Below are 25526 nucleotides of genomic sequence, written 5' to 3' on the forward strand. Positions count from 1 at the left end.
TAAGTATATATATAATATGTATATATGTGTGTGTATATATATATATATATATGTTTGATATATAAGGGCAATGGAAAAAATCATAGATGAGAGATCAGAGGTGTTGTGTTGGCGAGTCAGGGAAATGTTCTATGGGCCAGTTATAGGAGTGGGGAAGGCATTGGCCTGTTGGGAGAGGGAGGGTGATATTTAATGCAGGGAGGCCAGGGAAGGCCTCACAAGAGGGTCACACTGGGACAGAGATTAGGAGGAAAGGAGAAAACCATGCAGTTAACTGGGAAAATAATTTTAGTTCAAGAATGAAGATGTACAGTCACATTCTGGAGTCTGGATAGTAGAGTTAATTCCCAGAACCCATCAGTATGTTCATGGACCCTCAGCCCAGGATTCTGAAAGGTCATACTCAACCACTGGTACGTCTTGGACAGACCAATGCACATTGCTTGGGAATAGAAGTATCAACTATCAGATGTGTAATATATTTCCCCAGTTTCTGAATCTGTTCTTTGGTTTTATATTATTCGCATACTGGTAATGAAGTCTTACTTGAATGCCAGTCCATCCCCTGGCTATCTAACATCCTTCATTTCTTCCTGCATATTCTTTCAAAATGTCCCCACATTCCAGACAAACCAGATAAGTCTCTTGCAATTACAAAAGCCGTCTTTAAACCCAGGAGCTCTTGATAACGTTTCCAATCTTTCTGTAGTTATTTCGTAATCCAATTTTGATAATCTATAGTCCCAAAACTAAACAGTAAATGTAACCACTCCAACATATCACATATACAAGAGTAGGCTAAAAGAAGAAAATGAATCTTTATTTGCATGACACAACAAAAAACAAAAACAGTATCATTTATAGAATGCATTTCTATACAATAAATCAAGAGACCAGCAATAATATTTGTGACTTCTCTTTCTTTTCTCCCTAATTGGGACTATTTGGTTCAAGAGATCAGCCAAACTCATTTTTGAAGGATTTGAGTTCTAGATGGTCTTGCCTTCATAAGCTTGCAAGGGTCTTTCACTAGCCTGGCAATATGATCAAAAAAAGGGAAGGAGGTGGGGAAACATTTGTAGGCTCATGCCTAAGCTTCCTAACCTTCATCATGTGATAGCAGCCTTATTTATTTATTTATTTATTTATTTATTTATTTATTTATTTATGTTTATTATTTTTTTGTTTTGTCAATCACCCCAGCCACCAGTCTGAGCTCTTTTTTTTTTTCCTTCTTTGTCTAGTTGCACAAGGTAGTCCAAATAGCAAGGCAACCATTTTCTTCCTTCAATTCAGTGACTATTATGGAAACATTTCTTTTCTAAATCTCTACATCAGCAGATCCCAGAGTCTTGGTTACAGTAAATAAAACTTTTGCAAACTAGTCTTTAGTTCTTATGGTGTTGAAATGTTGCCTCCCTTCCCTTATCTTTCTACCCAGTGTTTTTTGGGAGGTTTGCCAGATATGAAGGTCAAAGTTAACTGGAAATTCCTTTTGACTCTAAGATTCTATGAGTTTTAAATATGTTTAATTGTTGAAATCTTGCATTGACTGATCTAATGCTACTCCCTAACTGCATATATCACTAGATACATTTTCTACACTTCGGTATTTAAAGTGCATCTTTTCTGTGAAGTCCTTTGCTTAAGCCCCTGAGGATTTCCTATGCATACACCTTTAGCGCTAGTTTCCATGTGGTTTTCTATGTGGTTTCATGAATGTGAGTCTTCCATTCCTAATGGGTTGCAGTTCCAGAAATCCAGGATTTGCATGTTTTCTACTTCTTTTCCACTCCTTTTGGTGCCTAGCACCATGCTAGAAAAAAAGTAGATGGTAAATAAATATTTGACTGTGGATTTGACCCTCAGCACTTTTCTTTGATGAGAGCTTTAAACAAAGCATAAAATTGAATTTAAACAATTACCCTTTGAAATCAACAGAAGCCTATGTTTCCTTAGCTGTTTGTATGAGCAAGAATCTGATTCAGAGCACTTTTCTTGAGTACCAACTACGTACGAGGCCCTTTCAGAAAAATCATCCTGTTTAATCCTCACAAAAGTTGATCAATGAGATGGGCACCTGGGTGGCTTAGTCAGTTAAGCGTCTGACTTTGGCTCAGGTTATGATATCACAGTTCGTGAGTTTGATCCCCACATCAGGCTCTGTGCTGACAGCTCAGAGCCTGGAGTCTGCTTGGGATTCTGTGTCTCTCTCTCTCTCTCTGCCCCTCCCTCACTCACTCTCTGTCTCTACCTCTCTCTCTCAAAGATAAATAAATGTTAAAAAAATTGTTTTAAGTCAATGAGAAAGATACTAATTATTAGAAACCAAGACTCAGAAACAAGATAATTTGCCTAAGGTCTTCCTAGTAGGAGTAACAGAGCCAACACTTGAACTCAGGGCTTTTTATTCTAAGTTGACGGCTTAAAGCATCTAGACTCTCAACACTTTCTATCCTCAGTGATAAACATTTTTCCAGTTTTGTTCCAATGTCTATTAAAAACAATTACGCAAAATTAAAATCAATCTTTGGTTGGCCTACGTGAAAATAAGAAACACAACTTCTAGCTCTCAGAACAAAATAAAAGTTTTTATTTTTCATTAAGTAGGCTTAGCTTCAGTACATTTTCTCTTAAGGTGTAATGACTAAACCATGATCATTTCTTTTTGTTTATTCATTTAAAACTCAAATAAAAGCAGATAATCAATAGATAATAATCTAAAACTAGAGGATTTACAAGTTAATAAGCTTGAGTCAATAGATATCCCATAACGAAGCCCTCAAAGGTGAACATGACATAATTTTCTTTACACTAAGCTGGTTGAATTAATGCCTTAATTTAATTCCAATATTAACTGAAAAACCCAAAGAGGAGAAGAAAATTTAAATCCTATTATATTAAAATGTTTTCGAAGCAACAACTCAATATCATGCCACAACTGCTTACGTGTGCCACCAATATCTGTCTAAGACACCTGGGTTCTGATTGTTGATAATCAGTTGACCCCCTTTGGAGCCTCATACAAGTAAGTTGTAGAAGTTTCTCGGTGATCTATCTTTATAACATCTTTTCTCTCAGCCTCAAATGCAATCATTTTTGGCTCATTATGTCTGCTTTTCCTGATTTATAGGCAAAAAAAAAAAAAAAAGTTACGTTTATTTGAAAAGCAACCTCTGCATTGTCCTTCAGATTACCATTCAGCCTGACTCCCCAGAGAACAGAATTACACAAACAGGCTTAGGTCAAAGAGCAGAGGAAGCCTTTTCCGTTTCCCTGGAAAAAAGAAATGACAACGTATCTATATCAACATATGGTATAGGGCGGCTCCCACCTTCTAAAGCCTGGTGGTAGTGGTGGTGGGGGGGCGGGGATGGTGAGGAGAATATGATGCTATCAGTACACCCCCAAGTTTAAAAGAACAGACTCTTCAGTCAGCATGGCTCCACTCAAATTCTGGCTCTGCCGCTTATAATTGTATGACAATTATCCCCATGGACAATTTGCTTCAACCATCTTTGCATGCATTTCTCTGTCTGAAAAGTGAGGGTAAAAACTGTCTATTTCATGAGGTTGGTTTAAGGATTGAATGACTTAGAATGCAAAGAGCACTCGGCAAGTGCTTGCCATATAGTAAGCGCTCACTGTTACAACATTTTGAGAAACCCTCAGAAAAGAATGAAAGGCATAAAGAACATGTGCTAGCAATAACTGGAAGCAGCAGCAGCAGCAGCCACTGGTTGTGGTGGTCCGAGGTGTCTCTCAGAACACTTAGGTGTGCATGGCCAAAGTCATGATGTCCATTGGTTCCCATCTTGATGACATCATCCATGAGTTCTTACATCTGGTTTTTGCAGTGTGCCATCACCAGTCCCACGACAGCCCGGTGGCAGCGTGTTTTGGCGGCTTTCTAACCAGGCCAACTTTAGCTTTCTGGTGCCATTGCTGTCACCCGAAACAAGTCACTTTGCTAAAGTCAATAGACTAGAAGTTATGCGCTGGATTTTTACCATAGTGTGTCCTTTTCTATTGGGAAGGATACTCAGAAAACAGAGAACAGAAATCTCACTAATTTTTTTGATGGGCGTTTTATCACATTTCTCCATCTCCGAAATCATGTGCATCTAACAATTTTACAACCACTGTAGGTGGCGGCTGTTATATACTTGTCATTTCCTGTGCTTGCAAGAACTTGATCAATGCCATTCACACTCCCCTCGCTTCAGCTGAGTTATATGCCCTGTTGGTACTACACACGTTGAGTTTAATTGCCACTTAAAATGTTTTTAAAAATATTACACTATCATTTCGTACCAAAATGGAAAGTTATTGTAGACCTAGGAAAGCACAGAAACAGCAGCTTAATATACAATTAAACAACAACAAACCTGTGTCCATACAAGTCTAAAGATGCCTTCCCACAAATATCAAATAAAAATTCTAAGTGATAAAAAAAATTACCTCCATTCAGTTGGAAGCATGTTTTTCTTCTTAGGGATACATAAGATAGCAGCATGTCTTGAAATAAACGGAATCCTCCATTGAAAGAAATGAGGTATATGGTAAAATAATTTTTTAAACAGCTAGCATATTGCTAATAATGTCTTAATAATATATTAAGTTGGTATTTATGAAAACAAAATAAATTTAAATAAAATTGAACTTGTATTCATTTAACAGAAATTTATGGGGCATCCAGAAGGCACCAAATGCGTTTCATCTCCTCAGTCCCTGTCCTTTATGTTCAAGGTCTAGTGGGGAGAGAAGGCAGGTAAATAAATCACCATAATACAATGTAAAAATGCCATGAACAATATAAATAGCAGAAAGGAGGAGAAAGAAACTGCCTGGGGTGTCAAGAAACTCTTCCAAATGAAGTTGACATTAAATTTGTTTGTAAAGCTGGTTAGGAGCTGCCAGTAATGGAAGCACAGTTTGAACGAAGAGGAAATCACAGGCTACGGCAATCACTGAGGACTGTGGTGACCAGGCCTCCCAGTCAGGAGGCTCGAGGACAGGCTGTCAGTGAACAGGGGCAGAGCATGGAGTGGCAGAGGGTGCACCTAGAGAAGGAAGCCACAGAAGTTCGTGCCGAAGAGGGCTGGTGGTCCCAACCGCAAATCCGGATCCTGACCAGATCCAAGCTATGGCATCCTTCTCACTTTCACATGATAAAAGTGTGAACTTGATTCCTCCACTTTGCCGTGGCAGTGAACTAGAATCTAGGACAGCAAGTAAGTGATGCTGGAGAGCACTCACAAGTGGGGAGGCAGAAAATTATTTCTACCTGAAGGTACCACGATTCCCTCTCCTTGAAGCTATGTGAACAGGGATGGAAAAAAAATCTGAAATCAGGACATGGACAGAAGTAAAGAAGTAAAGTTACAGAAAATAGAGGGAACAGCTCAAAAGACTCTGAGGGCTCACTGACACTCAGATATAAGTTTTATTTTGTTTTTATATGAGTATAGTTGACACGCAATGTTATATTAGCTTCAGATGTACAACACAGTGATTCAACATCTCTGTATATTATACTGTGCTCACCACAAGTGTAGCTAGTCTGTATCCGTCTACAATGCTATTAAAATATCACTGACTACATTCCCTATGATGTACCTTTTATTCTCATGATTTATTCATTCCATACCTGGAAGACTGTATCTTCCACTCCCCTTCACCCATTTTGCGCATCCCCTCAACCCCTTCCCTCTGGCAACCATCAGTTTGTTCTCTGTGTTTACGGATCGGATTCTGCTTTTTGTTTGATTATTAATTTGATTTGTTTTTTAGATTCTGCATATGAGTGAAATTATATGGCATTTTTCTTTCTCAGTCTGACTTAATTCACTTAGCATAATACCTTCTAGGTCTACCCATGTTGTCACAAATGGTAAGATCTCCTCCCCTTTTATGGCTACATAATATTCCCTTATATATATTTATATATTATATATTATTTATATTATATATTATACATACAATATATTATATATAAATTTATATTATATTTATGTTATAATATTATATATAATATATATCTCACATCTTCTTTTTCCATTCATCTATCAGTGGACACTTAGATTGCTTCCATGCCTTCGTTATTGTAAACAATGCTGCAATAAACATGCCGGTGCATATATCTTTTCGAATTCATATTTTAATTTTGGGGGGGTAAAAACCCAGTAATGGAATTATTAGATCATATGGTATTTCTATTTCCAATTTCAGAGAGACAAAGCTGTATTGCTTGGATTCTATTCTTTCGCTTTCTCTCTTTCTCCTTTTTTTTTTTTTTTAATTTTTTTTTCCAACGTTTATTTTTATTTTTGGGACAGAGAGAGACAGAGCATGAACGGGGGAGGGGCAGAGAGAGAGGGAGACACAGAATCGGAAACAGGCTCCAGGCTCTGAGCCATCAGCCCAGAGCCTGACGCGGGGCTCGAACTCACGACCGCGAGATCGTGACCTGGCTGAAGTCGGACGCTTAACCGACTGCGCCACCCAGGCGCCCCTCTCTCTTTCTCTTTAAACCAATCAAAAAGTGTTTCTGTTGCCTGTAAGTAAATATTCTTGGCTGTAATATAGACTAGATCATGTCCTACCTTTTCTGTAACTACAGATTGTAAATTTTAAAATCTGGGTGTCATATCTCTTGTTGAAAAATATGATTGATTTCTGGATTTGATCCTAATTTATTATTACATGCTTTGGACTTTTTAAGTAGTCAATATCCATACTTTTCAGGGTGCTTGGGTGGCTCAGTCCATTAAGCGTCAGACTTCAGCTCAGGTCATGATATCATGTTTCATGAGAGTTAGAGCCCTGCATCGGGCTCTGTGTTGACAGCTCAGAGCTTCAAGCCTGCTTTGGATTCTGTGTCTCCAATCTCTCTGCACTTCCCCTGCTTGTACTCTGTCTCACTCTCTCAAAAATAAATAAGAAACATTTAAAAGCTAAAAAAAAAAAATCCATATTTCTCGGCGATTCAAGCACATATGCTTTGTATTGGTCTGGATAGACTGGGATAGGAAATGCTGTGGTAACAAATAAAACTCTGAATATCAGTGCTGAACACAATAAAAGTGGGGAAAGCAATAGTGGGTCGGGCTGATCCATCTTGTAATGATGCCGGGACCATGATGGGGTCAGAGCATGCCAGAGGCTCCGTGAGATGTTTTTGAGGTCCAGGACTGAAAGTGGCTAACATCCCTTATTTCCATGTCCCACCAGTCATGTAGTTCCATTTATATGTGTAGGGAGGCTGAGGAATGTAGACCAATAAATCAATTTTTGATGAGCACTAATATTCTCTGCTGCATATCTTCTCTCTCTCTCTCACTCATTTTTTGGGGGAGGTCTGGCATTGTCTAAGATTAACAGTACAGTAATGAATAGAGGGCATCCTGTCTTTTTTTAGTAGTTTTTTAAATTTTAATTCCAATATACTTAACATATAGTGTTAAATTGGTTTCACATGGATGACATAGCGATTCAGCAATTCCATTTATTACTCAGTGCTCATTGTGATAAGTGTACTTTTCATCCCCTTCACCTATGTCACCCATCCCCCACCTCCCTTGTGGTAACCATCTGTTTGTTCTCTATAATTAAGAGTCTGTTTTTTGGTTTCTCTCTTTTTTTCTTTGCTCATTTGTTTTGTTTCCTAAATCCCATGTTTGAGTGAAGTCATATGGTATTTTTCTTTCTCTAACTGACTTATTTCACTTAGCGTTATATTCTCTAGACCATCCATGTTGTTGTAAATGGTAAGATTTCATTTTTTTATGGCTGAGTAATATTCCGTTGTATATGTATACAGCCTCTTTATCAGTCATCTATTGATGGACACTTGGTGCTTCCATAATTTGGCTATTTGAAATAATTCTGCAAAAAACATACGGGTGCATACATCCTTTCAAATTAGTGCTTTTGTATTCTTTGGGTGTATACCCAATAGTGAAATTTCTGGATCATAGGGAGTTCTATTTTTAATTTTTGGAGGAACCTCCCTACTGTCTTCCACAGTGGCTGCACGAGTTTGCATTCCCACCAACAATGCAAGAAGGTTCCTTTTTCTCCACATCCTCACCAACACCTGTTGTTTCTTGTGTTGTTGATGTTAGCCGTTCTGACAGCTATGAGGTGATAGCTCATTGTAGTTTTGATTTGCGTTTCCCTGTTGATGGGTGATGTTGAGCATCTTTTCATGTGTCTGTTAGCCATTGTATGTTTCCTTTGGAGAAGTGGCTGTTCATTCCTTCTGCCCATTTTTTAATTGGATTATTTGGTTTTGGAGTGTTGGGTTGTATAAATTCTTTATATATTTTGGATACTAACCCTTAATCAGATATGGCATTTGCAAATATATTCTCCTATTCAGTAAGTTGTCTTTTAGTTTTGTTGATAGTTTCCTTTGCTGTGCAGAAGCTTTTTATTTTGATGTAGTCCCAACAGTTTATTTTTGCTTTTGTTTCTGTTGCTTCAAGAGATATATCTGGAAAAATGTTGTTATGGAGAGGGTATTTTGTCTTTCTTGATTGTTATATTAATGGTAAGATTTCTAAGGCTTTATCATTAAATATGATTTGTGATATGATTTAAGTAAATGCTGTTTATCATATTTGGGAAAATTTCTTTTATTTTAATGTGGCTAAGAGATTTTATCATGAGTGGGTGTTGAGCTTTGTTAATTCTAATTAAGGTAATCAGATATAAATCAATTTTTAAGGGCTAACCCCTATAAAATCGTATTTCTTTTAAATATACTATTGGACACTATTTGTTAGTATTAAGACTTTTTCATCTAATCTCAAGTGATTTCAGTCTATAACATACTTTTCTTGTTATGTTATTGTCCAATATTGATGTTATTCCAATTCCATATAATGAGTTTGTTATCTGGCCCCATTTAGCCAGTTTTGGTTAAACGCTTTGTACCTAATGTCAATTACCTATTACTCACAGATTTAATTAAAAGCAATAACAAAAAACTTCACTGGTAAAACTCTCTGTTCCCTGGGCCTTTTTGGAGTAGGGGGCTGAGTCAGGATTTTGTTTTATTTTATTATAAAGCTGATTGATCTATTATTGAATGTCTTTATTGAATTTTTTCTATTTTTCTAGAATTGCCCATTTTGTGTACATTTTTACATTTATCATAAAATTGTTCACATTTTCCTATTCCTAAGGATAACCTGATTCATGGGGACTGAATGAGTTTCTACCATCCCAATACCCCAGACCCTATGGAAAATGTCATTTTGTATTTTATAGCACCAACTTTCCTATGAAAATTTCCTATGCCGCCTAATGGTATTATTTATTCTCCACTGGAGAGGTGTCATCTTTTTCAGCTCACCCCCAATGTCAGTGTATGTAAGAACACAAAAACTGTATCATATTGCACTCCCTATAGATAAAAGCGAAAATCATATTCATTATTATATAATCTAGTTTATATATACATATGTGTAAATAAGTGTTTAAAGACCAAACAATTGAAGTCAGTAACAAGGAAGAATTTACAATTTACTCAATGATTTAATATACATTTATCTAATACCTACTAGGTCTTCAAAAAAAATTTAGAAGGATAGTGTTTAAATTTAACTTAAAAGATGTGCTTACTTTCATGAGATGCTGTGTCTATTTTCGAAATATCATTCTCCATATATTCTCCATAAAAGCCAGTGTGCTATGCAGTGAAAATGCCTTATGAGTTATTCATTGCTTTAGCCTCATCCATTTATTCATTCATATCTTCCAGAACTGTTTATTGAATATCTTATGTGTAGAAGTATCTCTTAGATGCTGAGGATAATAATAATAAAATCTAGCACCTAATGGGGTGCCTGAGTGGCACTGAGTGGTGAAAGCATCTGGCTCTCACTCTTGATTTGGGCTCGGGTCATGTTCTCACGGTTTCTAGGTTCAACCCTACCTCAGCACAGAGCCTGCTTGGGACTCATTCTTTCCTGTCTCTCTGTCCCCTTCCCCACTCACGCTCTTTCTCTCCTGTCTCTCAAGATAAATAAATGAACATTTTTTTAAAAAATCTGGCACCTATCTAATGCCTACCACATGTCAGCCACTATTCCAAGACTTAACTCACTAAAGCTTACAAACTCAAAATGGTAAGTACTATTACTATTCCCTTTTTACATATGAGGAAGTGATGGGAGGTTAAGAAATAGTTTTAATACAAAAGTTCACTTCGTAGTGAGAGGACAAACACATGAACAAATGTAACACAGTAGAAAATCCACTAAAAAAGAAGGTCAATCAATGAGTAAATTCAAACCCATTCTCTCTCACAGGTAGCAATGTTTATGACAAAGAAATTTGAGACCCTTGTTTCAAACAAAGAATTTTAATTTTAATTGAAAAAGAGTGTGTATACATGCATTGAGAATCTGAGATTCAATTGCAAAGTTAGTATTGATGGATTGTGGGATCTTGTACAGGTTATTTGGATTATTTGGACGTTAGGTTCAACTATAATGTGAGGCAGCACAGTAGAGTTTCATAATTCTTTGACTCTTTAAATCTAATTAAAAGTTTTACTAATAGGATTTATGTATACATGGGTATTTCATATTTAATCACAAGTATTATGAGTGTATTATCAAAAGTTGGAAATATAAGATTCCTTTCTTCACTGCATAAAAGTTCAAACAAATCTTTGATTAATCTTTCAGTGGAGCTGCCAATTAAAGTGGGGTATAATGTAGTTACGTGCTGCTCAAAGTGTAGTCTGTGAACCCCTCAGAGTCCCAGAAACCTTTTCCAGGGATCTTCCGGGTCGAAAATATTTTCATGTTAATATTAAGACATTGTGTGTCTTCTGCACACTCATCCCTTCACAGTGTACAGTCGAGTTTTCCAGAGGCTACGTGTTGTGTGATGATGTTATCACTGTGCTGGCTAATAGAATATGTGCTTTTGTATCCTTTTTTTTTTTTTTTTTTAGAATATCCTCAGCTTTAATTTTTAATACGGCAAATATTGGTGGATATAAGCACGGAAAGCTTTGGGGGATCCTTTATCGTTTTTAAGAAACACAGGTCCCAGGACCCCAACATTAGAACCACGAATGCAGTTGACAGTAACATTTGAACTCGATATAGGATGGGAATAAAATCGTCACTGTGCCACTTACTGGCAGTGTGATTCTGGGCAAGTTACTTAACTCATCTAAGCCTCCATTTCCTTATGTGTGATGTTATCAGCCTCATGCTGTTTGGTGCAGATCAAATGAGATCATGCATGTGAAATACTTGACACCAGGTTTGACACGAAAAGGCAAAAATGTTGCTCAAAAATAATTACAATCGCTTTCTCTTAGGGAGGATAGGCAAGAAAATGGTAACTTTTCATTGTGTACTCTTCACTTGGGAGATACAATTTATCAAAAGTAATAATTTAATTAAAAAGCATTTTAAAAATTACCCTGTTCCTAACAGATAACGGGACTTGCAGCTTATTTACCACTTCATTTTTGGATGAAGCTTCATTGTCCCCGATTTCTCTGTGAAAAGAGCTAAGCAACCAACAGTGGCAGCCATAGTATGAATCACGGCCTTGCTGCAGATGCTAAGCAAACGCCGAGTTAATTGGCTGATATCTGAGCACATCCAGATCCTTTTGCCATACACAGAATTCTGGCTACCCTGGTTTCTACGTGCAGAGTGAGAAGGAAGTCCTAATATTTAAATATATCTCCTGTCCTGAATTAACAATCTCTTCCTTATTATTGGAGACTTCTTATCAATATACAAGCATGTTCTAGTATCTTCCTTTAAAAAAAAAAAAGAATGTGACCCCACAGGCCCCTCCAGCTACCATCCCCTTTCCCTGTCCTCTTTTAGAGCCAACTTCTCAAAAGAGGTTATGCTAATAGTCTCCGCTTCTCCTTCCACACATCTGGTTCTCTTCCTCCTTCTTCAATCAGAGTTCTGTCTCTATACTCCACTAAAAAGCTTATATCAGGACCACTGGCCAGTGAATCCAAAGGCCTTTCTGTGTGTATCTTCTTTAACATCTCAGCATCATTTGACACGGATGACCACACCTCTGTTTGCAAAGCAACAGACACCTCTTCTTTGGTGTCCATGAAATCTCACTCTCTTAGTTTTCTTCCTACTTCACTGTTCCTTCTTAGTTTTCGTTACTGCCTTGTCCTCTTCTGCTTGTGCTTCTCATCCTCGCCCTGTCTCTGTCCCTCTTTGGTGTCGGGCCGTCTCCTCTACCTATGCTCTCCTCCTCGATGCTCCCTCTCTTCCCAGACTCCTCTTAGTCCCACTCTGCACTCTCTTCTTCACCCCTTCCCTTCAGTTTGAATTCTGTCCACATTCATGATAGCACAAATATTTTTGAGCACTTACTCTCTATGAGGCACAATTAGAGACACTTGAGATGGAGCAGAGAATGAAACACACACAGATCTCTGCCCCAGTGGAGTTTACATTCTAGTAAAAAGATAAAAAAGAATAAATAATAATCATAATAAATAAATGGATTACATGGTATGTCAGAAAGGAATGATGAGTGCTTTGGAAAACAGAAAAATAGGAAGCAAGAAAAGGGGTTCCAAAATGGAAGGAGTGGGAGAGGAAAATGGTAGATTGCAATTTTAAACAGAAGTGGCTCAATGAGAAGATGAGCTGAAGTTACCTAAGAGGACTTGTGGATAAATTGGACTGCGGGCAGAGGAAACAGCCAGTACAGGGCCCTCAAGACAGGAGCTTGTTTAATGTGTTTGAGGAATCACAACAAGCCCAGTATAGCTACAGTGCACCTTGCATGTGGAGAGCAAGGTGGGAGGTGACGTCAGAAGGGAAATGTGGGCAAGAACAGGTTATACCCTGAATGACATGAGAGCTACCACGGGATTTTGAGCAAAGGGGTCCTATGGTTGGACATGTTTCAAAAATATTATTCTGATTGCTGTGTGGATGGGGGTGGGGGCCAGATTAAGGTCAACAACAGGGAGACCAGTCAAGTTGACTATGGCAGTGAAGGAAGAGGAAGAGAATATCTTGGAGCAAGGTGGTTGTAGCAAAGGTGGTAAGAACTGGTAGGATTCTGGATGTATCTTGTAGTTAAATAAACCCAATATTATTTCCTAATCACCCAATGTAGATGTGAGGGAAAGAGAGGATGGATCCAAAGTTTGGGGCCTAAGAAATTGGAAAGATCGAGTTATTGCCTAGAAAATAAGACTATAGGTGAAGCAGCTTTGGTCGGTGCATCAGACACATTTCAGTTGACAAATCTGAGCACTATTGGTATGGGGATAGGGTATTTCCTATAGGAATTAGGGCTCACATGACTGTAGGAAGGGCTGGAAAAGTGAAAATCCAGAAAGAGGAGTAAGAGGATAGGTAGAAGAGCTGCCACTCAGCCAGTTTAAGAAGCCAGGCATGACTGGCCATCTACATGGGACTGTCAGGAGGAGATTTGTGGAGATGTCAAAGGGAAGCTGTGCCTCTGGGTAGCTACCATCCCCATGAAGCCAATACCAAGAATCAAATCATAGACCCATGGCCACTCTTGGTCAGAGCCAGCAGTTGGAGATAGCCAGATACGGAGCAGAAGAGAATTTGGACAAGCTGAAACCTACACCTCTGTGCCTATTTATCCCCATTTCTCATCTCAATGAACTTCAAGGAATAATGGTTGCTTCTTGACTTCATCCTCCAAATCCGCACCAACTTTAACCCAGAACCATAAAGGGATGGTGTAGAAGTTTCCTACTGCTGCATAACAAATTACCACAAACATAGTGGCTTAAAAAGAATACGTATTTGTCATCTCACAGTCCCATGGATCAGAAGTCTAGACATGGCTTAGTTGGGTCCTTTGTTCATAGTCTCACAAGGCTGAAATCAATGTGTCCACTGGGCTGCATTCTCATCTGGAGGCTAGACTAAGGAGGTATTTTCTTCCAAGCTCATTCAGGTTGTTGGCAGAATTCATTTCCTTATGATTTTAGGCCTGGGGATGCTGAATTGTTATTTTGACTATTGGCCCACAGGCCCTAAAGGCCACCAGTGTTCCCTGCTACAGGGATCTTCACAGCCCTCTCATAACACGGCAGCTTGCTTCCTCATGACCAACAGGAAAATTTTGTTCTCAGTCAACTAAGATGGTGTCTCTTATATTCATGTACATGACACATCATTTTACGTTGTTTAGAAGTAAGTTATGGGGTCCTGCCTAAACTCAAGGGGAGAGTAATTGTACCAGGGTATAATTCACAGTCACCTTAGGATGTGGCTGCCATAGAAAGGGGATTCTGAGATATGTAGTTTCACTTTAACCAACTTAACATAATACAAACTGTACAGAAGGGAAAATCAAGAGATCGCTTGCTGAATTTGATATGTATTAGAAATAAAAGTGGAGAGGTTGAGAAGGCCATTGGATTGGAGGCTGGATTTGGAGAGAGATGTATGACTCTCAGATGTATATTCCTAACCCAATAGAGATTCATAGATCTATGTGACATGTCAACTTCGTATGCCCCAAATTATTCCCTCCTTCCGCAAATCTGATACTCTTTCAACTTCACATCTCATCAAATGGTACACCACCCACCCTTTCTTTCAAGGCAAACCCAAGTCCTTTTTGATTCTTCTCATTCCCTTTTTTCTTCTACATTCAATCTGTCATAATTCTCTTGGCTCTACTTCCAAAACATAAATCCATCCACTTAGTTCCATCTCTACCATTACCACCCCAGACCAAGTCACTATCACCCCTCCTTGGACTTACACAGAATCCACTCCTCTTGACTCTTATGGACTGAATTGTGTTCCCCTAAAATGCATATGTTGAATCCCTAACCCCCAGTGTGACTGTATTTGGAGGTAGATACTTTTGGAAGCAATTAAGGTTAAATGAGGTTGTAAGAATGGTTGATAGGACTGGTGCCCTTATAAGAAGAAAGAGAGACACAAGAGATCTCTCCCTCTCTCCAAGTGCATGCAGGGAGAGGCAGTGAGAGGACAGAATAAGAAGACAACTTTCTACAACCAGGTAGTGAGGCCTCACCAGAAACCAACCCTGATGACACCTTGATCTGGATTTCTGGCCTCTAGAACTGGGTGAATAGAAATTTCTAATTTTTTAAGCCAGTCAATGATATTTTGTTTTGGCAGCCTGAGTAGACTAATACAACCCCTACACATATTCTCCACGGAGCAGCCAGAAAGATTTCTTTAAAACCTAAATGAATTCATGTCACTCCCTTGCTTAAAGGCCTTCAATAATTTTCCACTGAAATTAGAATCAGACTCTTTAATGTTGGCCTACAAGATTTCATCACCTGGCTTCTGCCCATGACTTTGACCTTATGCAGTGCCATTCCCCCCTCACTCACACTGGCTTCTCTCTGTCAGCAAAAATACCAAGCTCTTCCCTTTCACCTGAAAGCTTCTCTGGTTCTTCACATGGTTGGTTTCTTCTGCATTCTTGCCTAAATGGAACTTCATCAAGGATCTGAATCACCCTTCTTAAACCAAGAATCTCACTCTTCCCCATCACCTAAACCCAAACTCTATTTCAACACTCTTATTACCTTCATAATTTACCACAATATCTAACTCTCTCTCTCTCTTTATTTGGCTTATCAATTGCCCATTTCTCCTCATTATAATGTAAAACTCAAGAGGTTAGTGTCCATGTATCCTTTGCTTTCTGCTGTGTCCTCAGAGCTTAGGATGCTGCTTATTACACAGGAAACCTTCAGTAAATATCAAGGCTTGCTCAGTCAAGGATTGACTACTACAAGACTATGGCTGGAATGAAATTCTTTTAAATATATTTTAGTAAAGTTTTACTAGTATTGCCATAAAATAGATGGCCAGAGTAGAATTGCTGGGTCACCGAGTATGCACATTTTTAATTTTGATAGATCAGAAGTACTGCTTTTTAATATTTAGTGTGACTGATTTGCCATTTTAAAATTTAATTATCGCAGATTTAATTTTTTTCCCCTCTTCTCTTTTGAAAAATGAGCCATTTCGAAACCATTCTTTTTTTTCCTCCAATGTTTTTATGGTAACTGAGGTAACATCGTTCATTTTGCAAGAACTCTAGATTGTGCTTTATAGATTAGATTGATAGAGCCCATTTGTCTACGAAGAAAAAACTCTGTGAATTGAATCTTCTTTTTGCATCACTCCCCCCATTATAAAATTAATGATGTATTCTGAGAGAGAAAAAATGAAAACCCCTCTTTTACATATCTTTTCTGAGTGTAGATATTTTGGGGAGTAAAGGCATAAAAGTGCGCCATGGCACTAGCCCATGAATACTCCAAACTTAACATTTTCAGTTTGAAATTTACAATTGCTACAACAAAGGGCCCCTGAGTAATCACCTTTACCTATACATATCATAATTACTTAAAAGGAAGATATGCATTGATACTTTCTTGAAATCTTTCAAATGAAGCCTTTAAACATTAGCTGGAACTCAGAGCTAGGAATGATTTACCACTTGTGTGTACATTTGAATTGGCTTCATTCTATGTTGTAGCCATCAATAGTGCCCCTAACCTTTTCCAGCTGCCGTGTACCTGTTTGATATGCACAAGAGACTGGTGCAAGAGTGTGGACGTCCCTACACAAATATGTGGCCCCATATGCCAGGTACATGTGATTCTGATAGTGGTCCAGACAGAGGACCATATAATTGGCTTCAACTCAGCCCAATTTTTATAATCCCCACTTTGATTGTGACCAAAATGCAAACATTTGTGTTAAAAGAATAATTACACATTTTGAGGCAGAGCAAATATTCAATAAAGATTTTGAAAATCTTATTCCTAGGAAAATACTGTCCTATTACCTTTTAAATATGACAGTCCATACTTATTGGATGAATAATGTTTAAATGAATTTATTCATTAATTCTTGGAAGATTTTTTTATTTCATCAGTCACTGACTATGACTTATACCATGATAGGGCAAAATTTTAAAGTCCCTTTATTCTCTCAAATTGCATGATAGAGCTCTTTATACCAAATTGGTTCTTAAAATGTTTGCCTGATGTTACTCAGTGTTTCTCAAGCAATTTCATCCCTAAAAAGTGGGGTAACTTTCACAGCTCTCTTTAGTCTTGCCACCAATTTCTTTTCCAGTTTTTCAACGTTTATTTATTTTTGGGACAGAGAGAGACAGAGCATGAACGGGGGAGGGGCAGAGAGAGGGAGACACAGAATCGGAAACAGGCTCCAGGCTCTGAGCCATCAGCCCAGAGCCCGACGCGGGGCTCGAACTCACGGACCGCGAGATCGTGACCTGGCTGAAGTCGGACGCTTAACCGACTGCGCCACCCAGGTGCCCCTCTTTTCCAGTTTTAATCCCCACTATTCCCCGCACATTCAGCCCTATGCAACTCCCAGCTCGTTCCCAAACATACCCTGCATTTTTCCTTCTGTATTTTTTCTTTTAATCACTCAGATGTTTTCATCTATGCAAACTCTGCATCTTTTCTGACTTATATCAGATTCCACCTCCCAAGTAAATATGCCTCCACTCCTCAACCTCTCTCCTTCCGAATTAGAAGTGTCCCTTCAGTATTTCCCTGGCACTCAGCTCACTCCAAACTGTGCGTATCTATATTTATTATTGACCTTCTCTAGTAGATTCCAAGCTCCTAAGAGTCAGGAACCTGTGTTAACCGTTTTGTATCCCCCACAGTAACTTTGTAGAATCTTGTCCCTATCAAATGCTTCAAGGTGTTTAAAGAATTGAATGGAGCTACTGACCAAGAATACTAGATGTTTCTACTAGCCATTTGGCAGCTCTGACATGCCACTCAGCAGTGCACCCTAGTACATGCACACCCTTCATGCACGTAAAACAATAAACTATGATCCTAAAGGGTGTCTTCTTCTTTTTTTCTTGCATTATGAGTCAAACTTTGATTCTGGAACAACTCTACATGTATGTGTGCACCATCAAAAAATGTCTTTGCCCCACCAGCCAGGAGGTATGTAGGCAGAGATGGCACTGGTGGAGTAAATACATATGTGAAATCAGTGGAAATTTTCTACAGTAACAGTTTGCAGGTTTGGGAGTCTCATACTTAAATAACTATGCGTAAGTATTTAAGCCTGATATATGACTATGGGTAATAAAGATCACTTCTGTAGTGAGACTGGTGTAACCTTTACAAAATGAATCCTAGATATAAATATGTTCATCAACTTTGGAGAAATTAAAAATTAACTTTATAAATGGAAAGGAATAGAGATCTTCAGAAACCATGCTTCAAATGATCTGGCTTTCAGAAATCTACAAAAATATTTGGTGTTGATTTGTCAGCATTAAAATGTGTAAATCACCCAACTGACTGGATGCACTGTCCAAAGCCATAACTTTTATGTAAGACTAAATAAGAGCTTTTCCTACTTCTCATGTTTTATTTGTAATCTAAACTGAGAACTTGCTTATAGCCATTTATTTATTGTATCATTATGACAAGGCACCTATAACTTATGATAAAACCAAGAAGCAGCATCCAAGTGGTTCAACTAAACAGAGGTTAATATAATTAAATTTAGTTTTCTCTGAAGCTATCTTTGTACAAAAAAAAAGCAAACTTTTGATGTGACATATTCTCTGGGTCTTGGCATTCATGATAACTAACAAAGCGAAGGAGGAATCTCGTAACCGGGTTAGGATTTATAAGCCAAAAGTCATGCATGTTAAAATGAGGACCCAGAGTACACCTGGGGGTGGCTCAGTAGGTTGAGCATTCGACTCTTGGTTTTGGCTCAAGTCATGATCTCACAGTTGGTGAGTTCAAGCCCTGCATCAGGCTCTGCACTAACAGTGCTGAGCCTGCTTGGAATTCTCTCTCTTTCTCTTTCTGTCTCTCTGCCCCACACCACTCTCCATCTATCTCTCAAAAAGATAAATAAATAAACCTAAAAAAAAATGAGGACCCCAGGATGAGGAGTATAGACAGCAGAAACTCCATCAGCTGGGAATGAAGTTGATGGTGACCAGGAAGATTAGCCCCTTCCGAAATGCAATAAGCACACATAATACAGTTTATGAGCACAGCAGTGCCTGTTTACCACTATTTGGGTTCATTACCAGCAGCAGGGTGAAAATATTCCTAAGTGCCAAGGTAAGTGGGTTCAGTGAAAATGCACCACAAAGACCAGAGGGGAAGCTTTGGAAACTGCTGGATCATCAGATCAATAGACTCGAAGATGACTAAGTTAGGTTGCCTTATGCAGTTTAAACATTTGTGCAGGGAGTCTCCCCACGCAGCCTTTTATTGACAGCTACAGATCAATGGTAATTTTTGATCATTTTCAACCTACATAAACCTATTGACCCCATGGCCACCTTTGGGGCACTTCAAGTCGTCAAAAATAATCGGAGGAGATAGTGTAAAATTGTCAGACTGCTGAACACTCCAAGTAGTTTCATGTGCCCCCAGAGCAGAGTTGAGAGGTTAAAATGTAGTTCAAATTGCCAGCAGAACCTCAACTGGCAGAGTGTTCCAGAGAGTCTTGTCTTTATGTCTCATAAAAGGACGCACTGATTTGTATCCAGATTCTGACACTCATGCATAAGAGTTTCTTTAAAAAAAAAAAAAAAGCAAAGTTTCATTGGAAATATTAGATTGCAGAAAATGGATTATTCCTGTTTTCCTCTGTTGAATAATTCTTTCCATCTGTTGCCTAACGAAAGTAGGTAATATACTTCTAGAATAAAAATATGAATAGTAGGTGGTTGTGAACATGGAAAGGGCAAGGACAAGTGGGAAGCTAGCACAAGCCAATAGCCCAGAGATCAGCAATAGCAAGAAATCTGTCTCCTAAGAATCGGTAAGATGGAAGAGTGAGGGAAAGAAGGAGCAAACTAACGAAGAGGAAGGAGTCAGAGTATTGAATCAAGATCATTTCCATAGGGAAGGGAAGGAGGGCAGGGAGCAAAGGAACGAAACATAAGAGAAGGTTTTTAATGATGACTTTTACTAGTCAGTAGGAGACTACTAAGACTTCCTTCTTCAAGGGAAGAATTTTTTTAATTTTTTTTTAATTTTTATTTTTTAATGTTTATCTTTGAGAGAGAGAAAGACAGACCATGAGCAGGCTAGGGGCAAAGAGAAAGAGATACAGAATCCAAAGCAGGCTCCAGGCTCCAAGCTGTCAGCACAGAGGCCAATGTGGGCCTTAATCTCACCAACCAAGATCATGACCTGAGCTGAAATTGATGCTCAACTGACTGAGCCACCCAGGCACCCCTCCAAAGGAAGAAATTTAATCTTAAACACCTAAGATAGACCGTGCTCAAGCAAATCTTCTGAATCTAAGGAAAAACACAAGTAACTAAATAAACAAAATACAACCCAATCCACAGAATTAACTGTGCCCAAATTTTACAGCAGGATTCTAAAATAGTGAATGTTGGTGTTGGAAATCCATTCAAGAGAGAATAATACAAATGATTTTCTTAAATGTTGAAGAATATACCAGTAAGGATTGTCTTGCCATTTTAAAATTTTCTTCATTTTTTTTCATGTGGACTTTACTAAACATTGACAAAAAGCACAGCTATTAATGAGCTTTATTTAAGGGGTGTGTGTGTGTGTGTGTGTGTGTGTGTGTGTTGTAGCTCTTCAGGAGTAACAACATATTATGGGAAACTGTTCTCAGCATAAATTTATGATATAAAAATTATCCTTTACATTTACAACATGAGATTCTTTTCCTTTTTTTCTTTTTAAGATACAAACCAGAGTAAGCACAACTATTGTAATCACCTTTTGAAGGAGTAATCTAGGTGCCAGGCATGCACGAACTTCAACTTGAGATCAGCAGGTCATATTTCTACATTAGATGGCGGAGGTTTTGAGTCTGGGGCATTTTGAATACTTTTGCTTTCTGAGAATCTGAGCTATAAATGTTTATTAAAAGGATCTATAATGAAATCAGTTTTGTTATTTTTTTAATGGTTGCCTGGAGTGTGTTGGATGACTGAATGCCGGTTGTTAATCATTAAGTACTCATGTTACCAAAAGTGTTTGATAGTATTGCCATCTAGGGGCTGAATGGAATTCTCAGCCCTGAAATAAACTGTAATTGAGCAGGTGCTGCTATTGACAATATACATATGTTTTTGCTTTATAGCCCACATGCTTTTCATGTTTCTTATGACAAAAGCTATCTCTAAATGTCCCCCAACAGCCTACCTTTTTTATATATAATCTGTTAGAGGTGATTACTATTTGCTTTGGAGCTTATGCTTTTTTGGCATCTATTACTGAATATTCTGAACAAAGAGTTTTTCTTTTTTGCATTATTAATCTTGCCCATGTTTGCCCTATTTCTACAGAAAAGGAATCATTTATCAGAAAAGAATGTTTGTAATCGGGACTTGTAGCATCTTCAGATTTAATATTCATTATGGACATTCTAGTTCTGTGCTATATTTATCTAAAAGACCAATCCAATGTTGTGGAGAAATAAGTTTTAAATATTTATGATCTAACTTTTAATATTTTAAAAAAGAGAAATTAGTATTTCTATAAAATTTGTTTCAGAGTCTGGTCACTTAGCAAATGTTTAAATATTAAAAGATTTCAAGAGGTTAGCATGTAATATCATAATGGGACTTATTGAGAGAGGAAAATTAACTTACAAGTTTTTGATAAATACAGGCAATTATATTTTCTTGCTTGTGTTTAACACATAAGAAGAGACATTAAACAGTTGAAACTTATAACCAAGAATGTGAGGAAAGGGTGTCAAAAATTATCTCTATGATGTTTTGGTTTTGTCTAACAAGGTTTTTGGAAAATATTTCAGTTCAATTTTACCAACTTGTTTTAGATTCAAAATTATATTTGGGTGTCTCAAAATTAAGGACAATTTCCATTCACATAACTTCATTCGATGCTTTTGGTACCTATTCTTAGAACTAATTTCCTCTTCCCTACCTCACATTCTTCCTCCTGTGCCCAGCAACAAGAGAGGAAAGGACAATTGAAAGCTATCTGTCATATTTAAACATCTAACAAACTGAACCTGATCTCACACACCGTTAAGTGTGAATATCCCATTAAACCAGTCAAAACTTCCTCATGATTATTCACATTCAATGAGTGTTGTACAAAACAGAAAGTCCTATGTGTGGGGGGGGGAGGGCGGGGGTGTCTCTGGGTATGTGTGTCTGTGTGTCTCTGGGTATCTGTGTGTGTGTGTGTGTCTGGGTGCATGTGTGTGTGTTTACCCATAGACACATTACTGGTCCACTTGCAGTCATAGTTGCTATCTGTAAACAGACATATCCATCTGGCCCAGATGTAGAAAGAGCACCCTGGGCTCTCTCAAACATGAAGACTTTTAGTTCCAGTTTTTAGTGATGTAAAATATGTTAAATGTTCTCCCCAAGCAGAAAAAAAAAACTAATTCTGCTATCCTTTTTTTTTCCTTTTAAATCAACAAAAACCAAGTTCTCAAAACCTAACTAACAATTACTTTTGGTAAGTTTTATAGTTTTAGTCATGGTGTTTTTAACAAATGAGAATATCTTCACATATTTATCACCAGTAGACTTCTCTAAGGTGTTTGTTCATTTATAGTTCAGGTAGCTTGTTGTTTTTGTTTTCTTGTGTTTGTTTTATTGCATTTGTAAAATATAAATATGCACCAAGAGAATGCAAGAGGGAGATTGGGGAGGTATAAACAAATAGTATAAGAGATTAATGAAAAAGAATCAGGACTGTCTCAGTTAACTCTCCAAACCCTTAGGATTATCCCATTCTTTGTCCTGCAACCCGGTGCCACGGGTCTCCATTGTGAGATAGATACAGCACTGACCTGAAGCATTATAGATTTTTTTTAATGTTTATTTATTTTTGAAAAAGAGAGAGACAGAGCATGAGCAGGGGAGGGGAAGAGAGAGAGGAGACACAGAATCCGAAGCAGGCTCCAGGCTCTGAGCTGTCAGCACAGAGCCCGACGCGGGGCTCATACCTACAAACCTCAAGATCACAACCTGAGCCGAAGTTGGACGCTTAACCAACTGAGCCACCCAGGCGCCCCAAGACTCTTTCTTTATGTTATATATCACATCCTTTGGGTTGCCAGCTCTGTAAAGGCAAGGATCCTATTTGATCTACACATTGCAAATGTCTGAAATCACACATTAGATATTACATGCAGGTGGGAAGAACAAGAAAAAAACCCACATTGTTTTCTTAATAATTCAAAACTCTGTTGTGATGTTTGTGCTGCCATTGCTCATGTACCTTGGTCAGAGAATGACCTCCCAGCAATTATTAGCAGTTCCTAAAAGAAAACTAACCTGTTAATTTTCATTACAGGGTACAAGCCATCAAGCCCACCTGTTTGGGTTAGAACCATTCACAACATATCACATTGGAATTGTGGCCACAAACCAGGCAGGAGAAGTTTCAAGCCCTTGGACTATGGTTCACACCCTAGAATCTTCCCCAAGTGGACTGAGCAACTTCACAGTGGAACAGCAAGAGAACGGCCGAGCATTGTTGCTACAGTGGTCAGAGCCTGTAAAAACCAATGGTGTGATTAAGGTAACGTCTACCCTGAATATGAAGGCATGTTTGGTGTTCTCCAGATAAATAGATGAGCCCTGACATGCCATCATGTCACTGTGGGAAAACACCCTTCACAGTCGGTTTAATTCTCCTTGATCGCTCCTCCAGGCACTTAATCATAGATCAGAGAAAACTGGCTCCCGTGTGTTATGCTTGCTATGAACCCAACACTGAGCTAAGTGCACTCTGTGGATTATCTCATTTAATTTTCACATCAACACTACCAGGTAGCTACCACTAAACTTCATGAGGCATAATAAAGGCTAAATAATTGCCCAAGCCCACATTGCAAATGACTGAATTGCAATTTGAAGTCAGGAAGTCACGCTAAAACTGAACCTTAAATGATTGTTCTTACTGCCTCCTGAATTACCCTGCCCAGTTATTTACTCAAGACTTGCCTAACTTACACTGTGAGCAGAGCTCACTAAGCAGAGGACAGGAAGCCCTACATGTCTGCTGACTCCCCCACCTCCATACATAACCATGAGGAGTCATCTTATTAATGTCATAGATGTCTCACGTTTCACTGGTCTATGAGCACAAAGAAAGTTGCATTTCCATTATCAGACTGCATTTAGATACTTTGAACAATCACCCTTGTGAAAGCCAGCCTTCGTCTCCCTCTCTAATGTTCCTCTCCAACGGTAGGGGGACTTACCTGTCAGTCTATTACTGCCTCTAGTCTTGGACCAGCAGTTAGGCCCTCATCACCTACCTTCTGCAGAATTCCCCAGCCCGCAGCTGCTCTAGACCCTCTGCCTTCCTTTACCACTCCCTCTCAAGATGGCAAAGAGTCCCCTGTTAATTCCACACAGAACAGTTAAGACTAAGCTGTAACTTTGCTGAAAGCTTCTCTAAAAACCCCGTAAGGAAGATGACAGCAGATACTACCTACAGCAAAAACCTAGAACTGTCATGCGAGCTCACAGGCTCAGGCCCATGCTCGTGGGCCTCCATGTAACAGCCTTGCTGCCTAGCCCAATGGCCGCCTCTCAGCTGAGTGCCAGGCCTGCCACAGGCAGCAGAAGCAGGCCGCTTTCTACAAGCCTGCTGCATGTGACAGAGCCTGACTTCCCCTACTCTACTATAGGAGGCTGAACCCGGAGGATCCGTGGTCTTAAAATCCAAGCCAGAGCCCTAAGATTTCATCAGAGAAAAGAATCTCTCTTTTCACACTCATCAAAGTACCTCCCTTTGTGAGTGTTTGTTTCCCATTCTGGTGTCTGCCTTTTCCTGGCATGATTGACAATAGGAATATCTACTCCTTTATCTTCATTTCCATTTCACCAAATATTTATTGAGCTTCTACTAAGTACCAGGCATTTATTCAGGAGTGAACAAAACAGGCAAGATCCCTGCTATCACACACCTTACGTGTGTGTGTGTGTGTGTGTGTGTGTGTGCATGAATGGTGGGGGTACAGAGAGGCAAACAAAAAGCTAGTACACAAATAAGAGAATTTCAGAGCAGAATGAATACTATAAAGAAAATTAAATAGAATAATATAATTACGCCTGCTCAGGCTATTTTAGAATGGATGATCATTTGAATTGAGTTGACATTTGAGCTGAGCCCTGAATGACAAGACCGAGTCAGTCATGTGAAGATATGAGAGCAAAATGTTTCAGACAAAGTGAACAGCAAATGCAAGGCCTGAAGCCAGGAATGAACTTGGTGTGTTCAAATGAAGGGAAGAAGGCCACTGTGGTTGAAGCATTGGGAGGGAGAGAAAGATGAGATTGGCAGATTGGTAGGAGGTGGACTGTGCCCAACCTTGTGGGCTGTGATGAGTTTGGAATTTATTCTAAGTGCAATGAAAAATTACTGGAGGGTTCAGGCAAAGGAGTAGCATAATCAAATTCATGTTTTTCAAAATCACTCTGGCTGCTATGTAGAAAATGGACTCCAA

General features: G+C 38.6%; 1 protein-coding gene across 1 annotated transcript in view; it reads left to right on the plus strand.

Annotated features, from left to right (window-relative positions):
• USH2A (usherin) overlaps positions 1-25526 on the plus strand; it is a 754837-nt gene that overhangs the window by 674350 nt on the left and 54961 nt on the right. The window contains exon 61 of the mRNA XM_047077230.1: positions 23363-23590. Coding sequence (XP_046933186.1) covers positions 23363-23590 — 228 coding nt within the window. The remainder of the gene's footprint in view (positions 1-23362; positions 23591-25526) is intronic.

This window comes from Lynx rufus, unplaced genomic scaffold (genome assembly GCF_022079265.1).
Source record: "Lynx rufus isolate CCGP_SWC_20201006 ecotype Redwood Valley unplaced genomic scaffold, mLynRuf1.p SCAF_15, whole genome shotgun sequence".
Classification (NCBI taxonomy): Eukaryota; Metazoa; Chordata; class Mammalia; order Carnivora; family Felidae; genus Lynx; species Lynx rufus.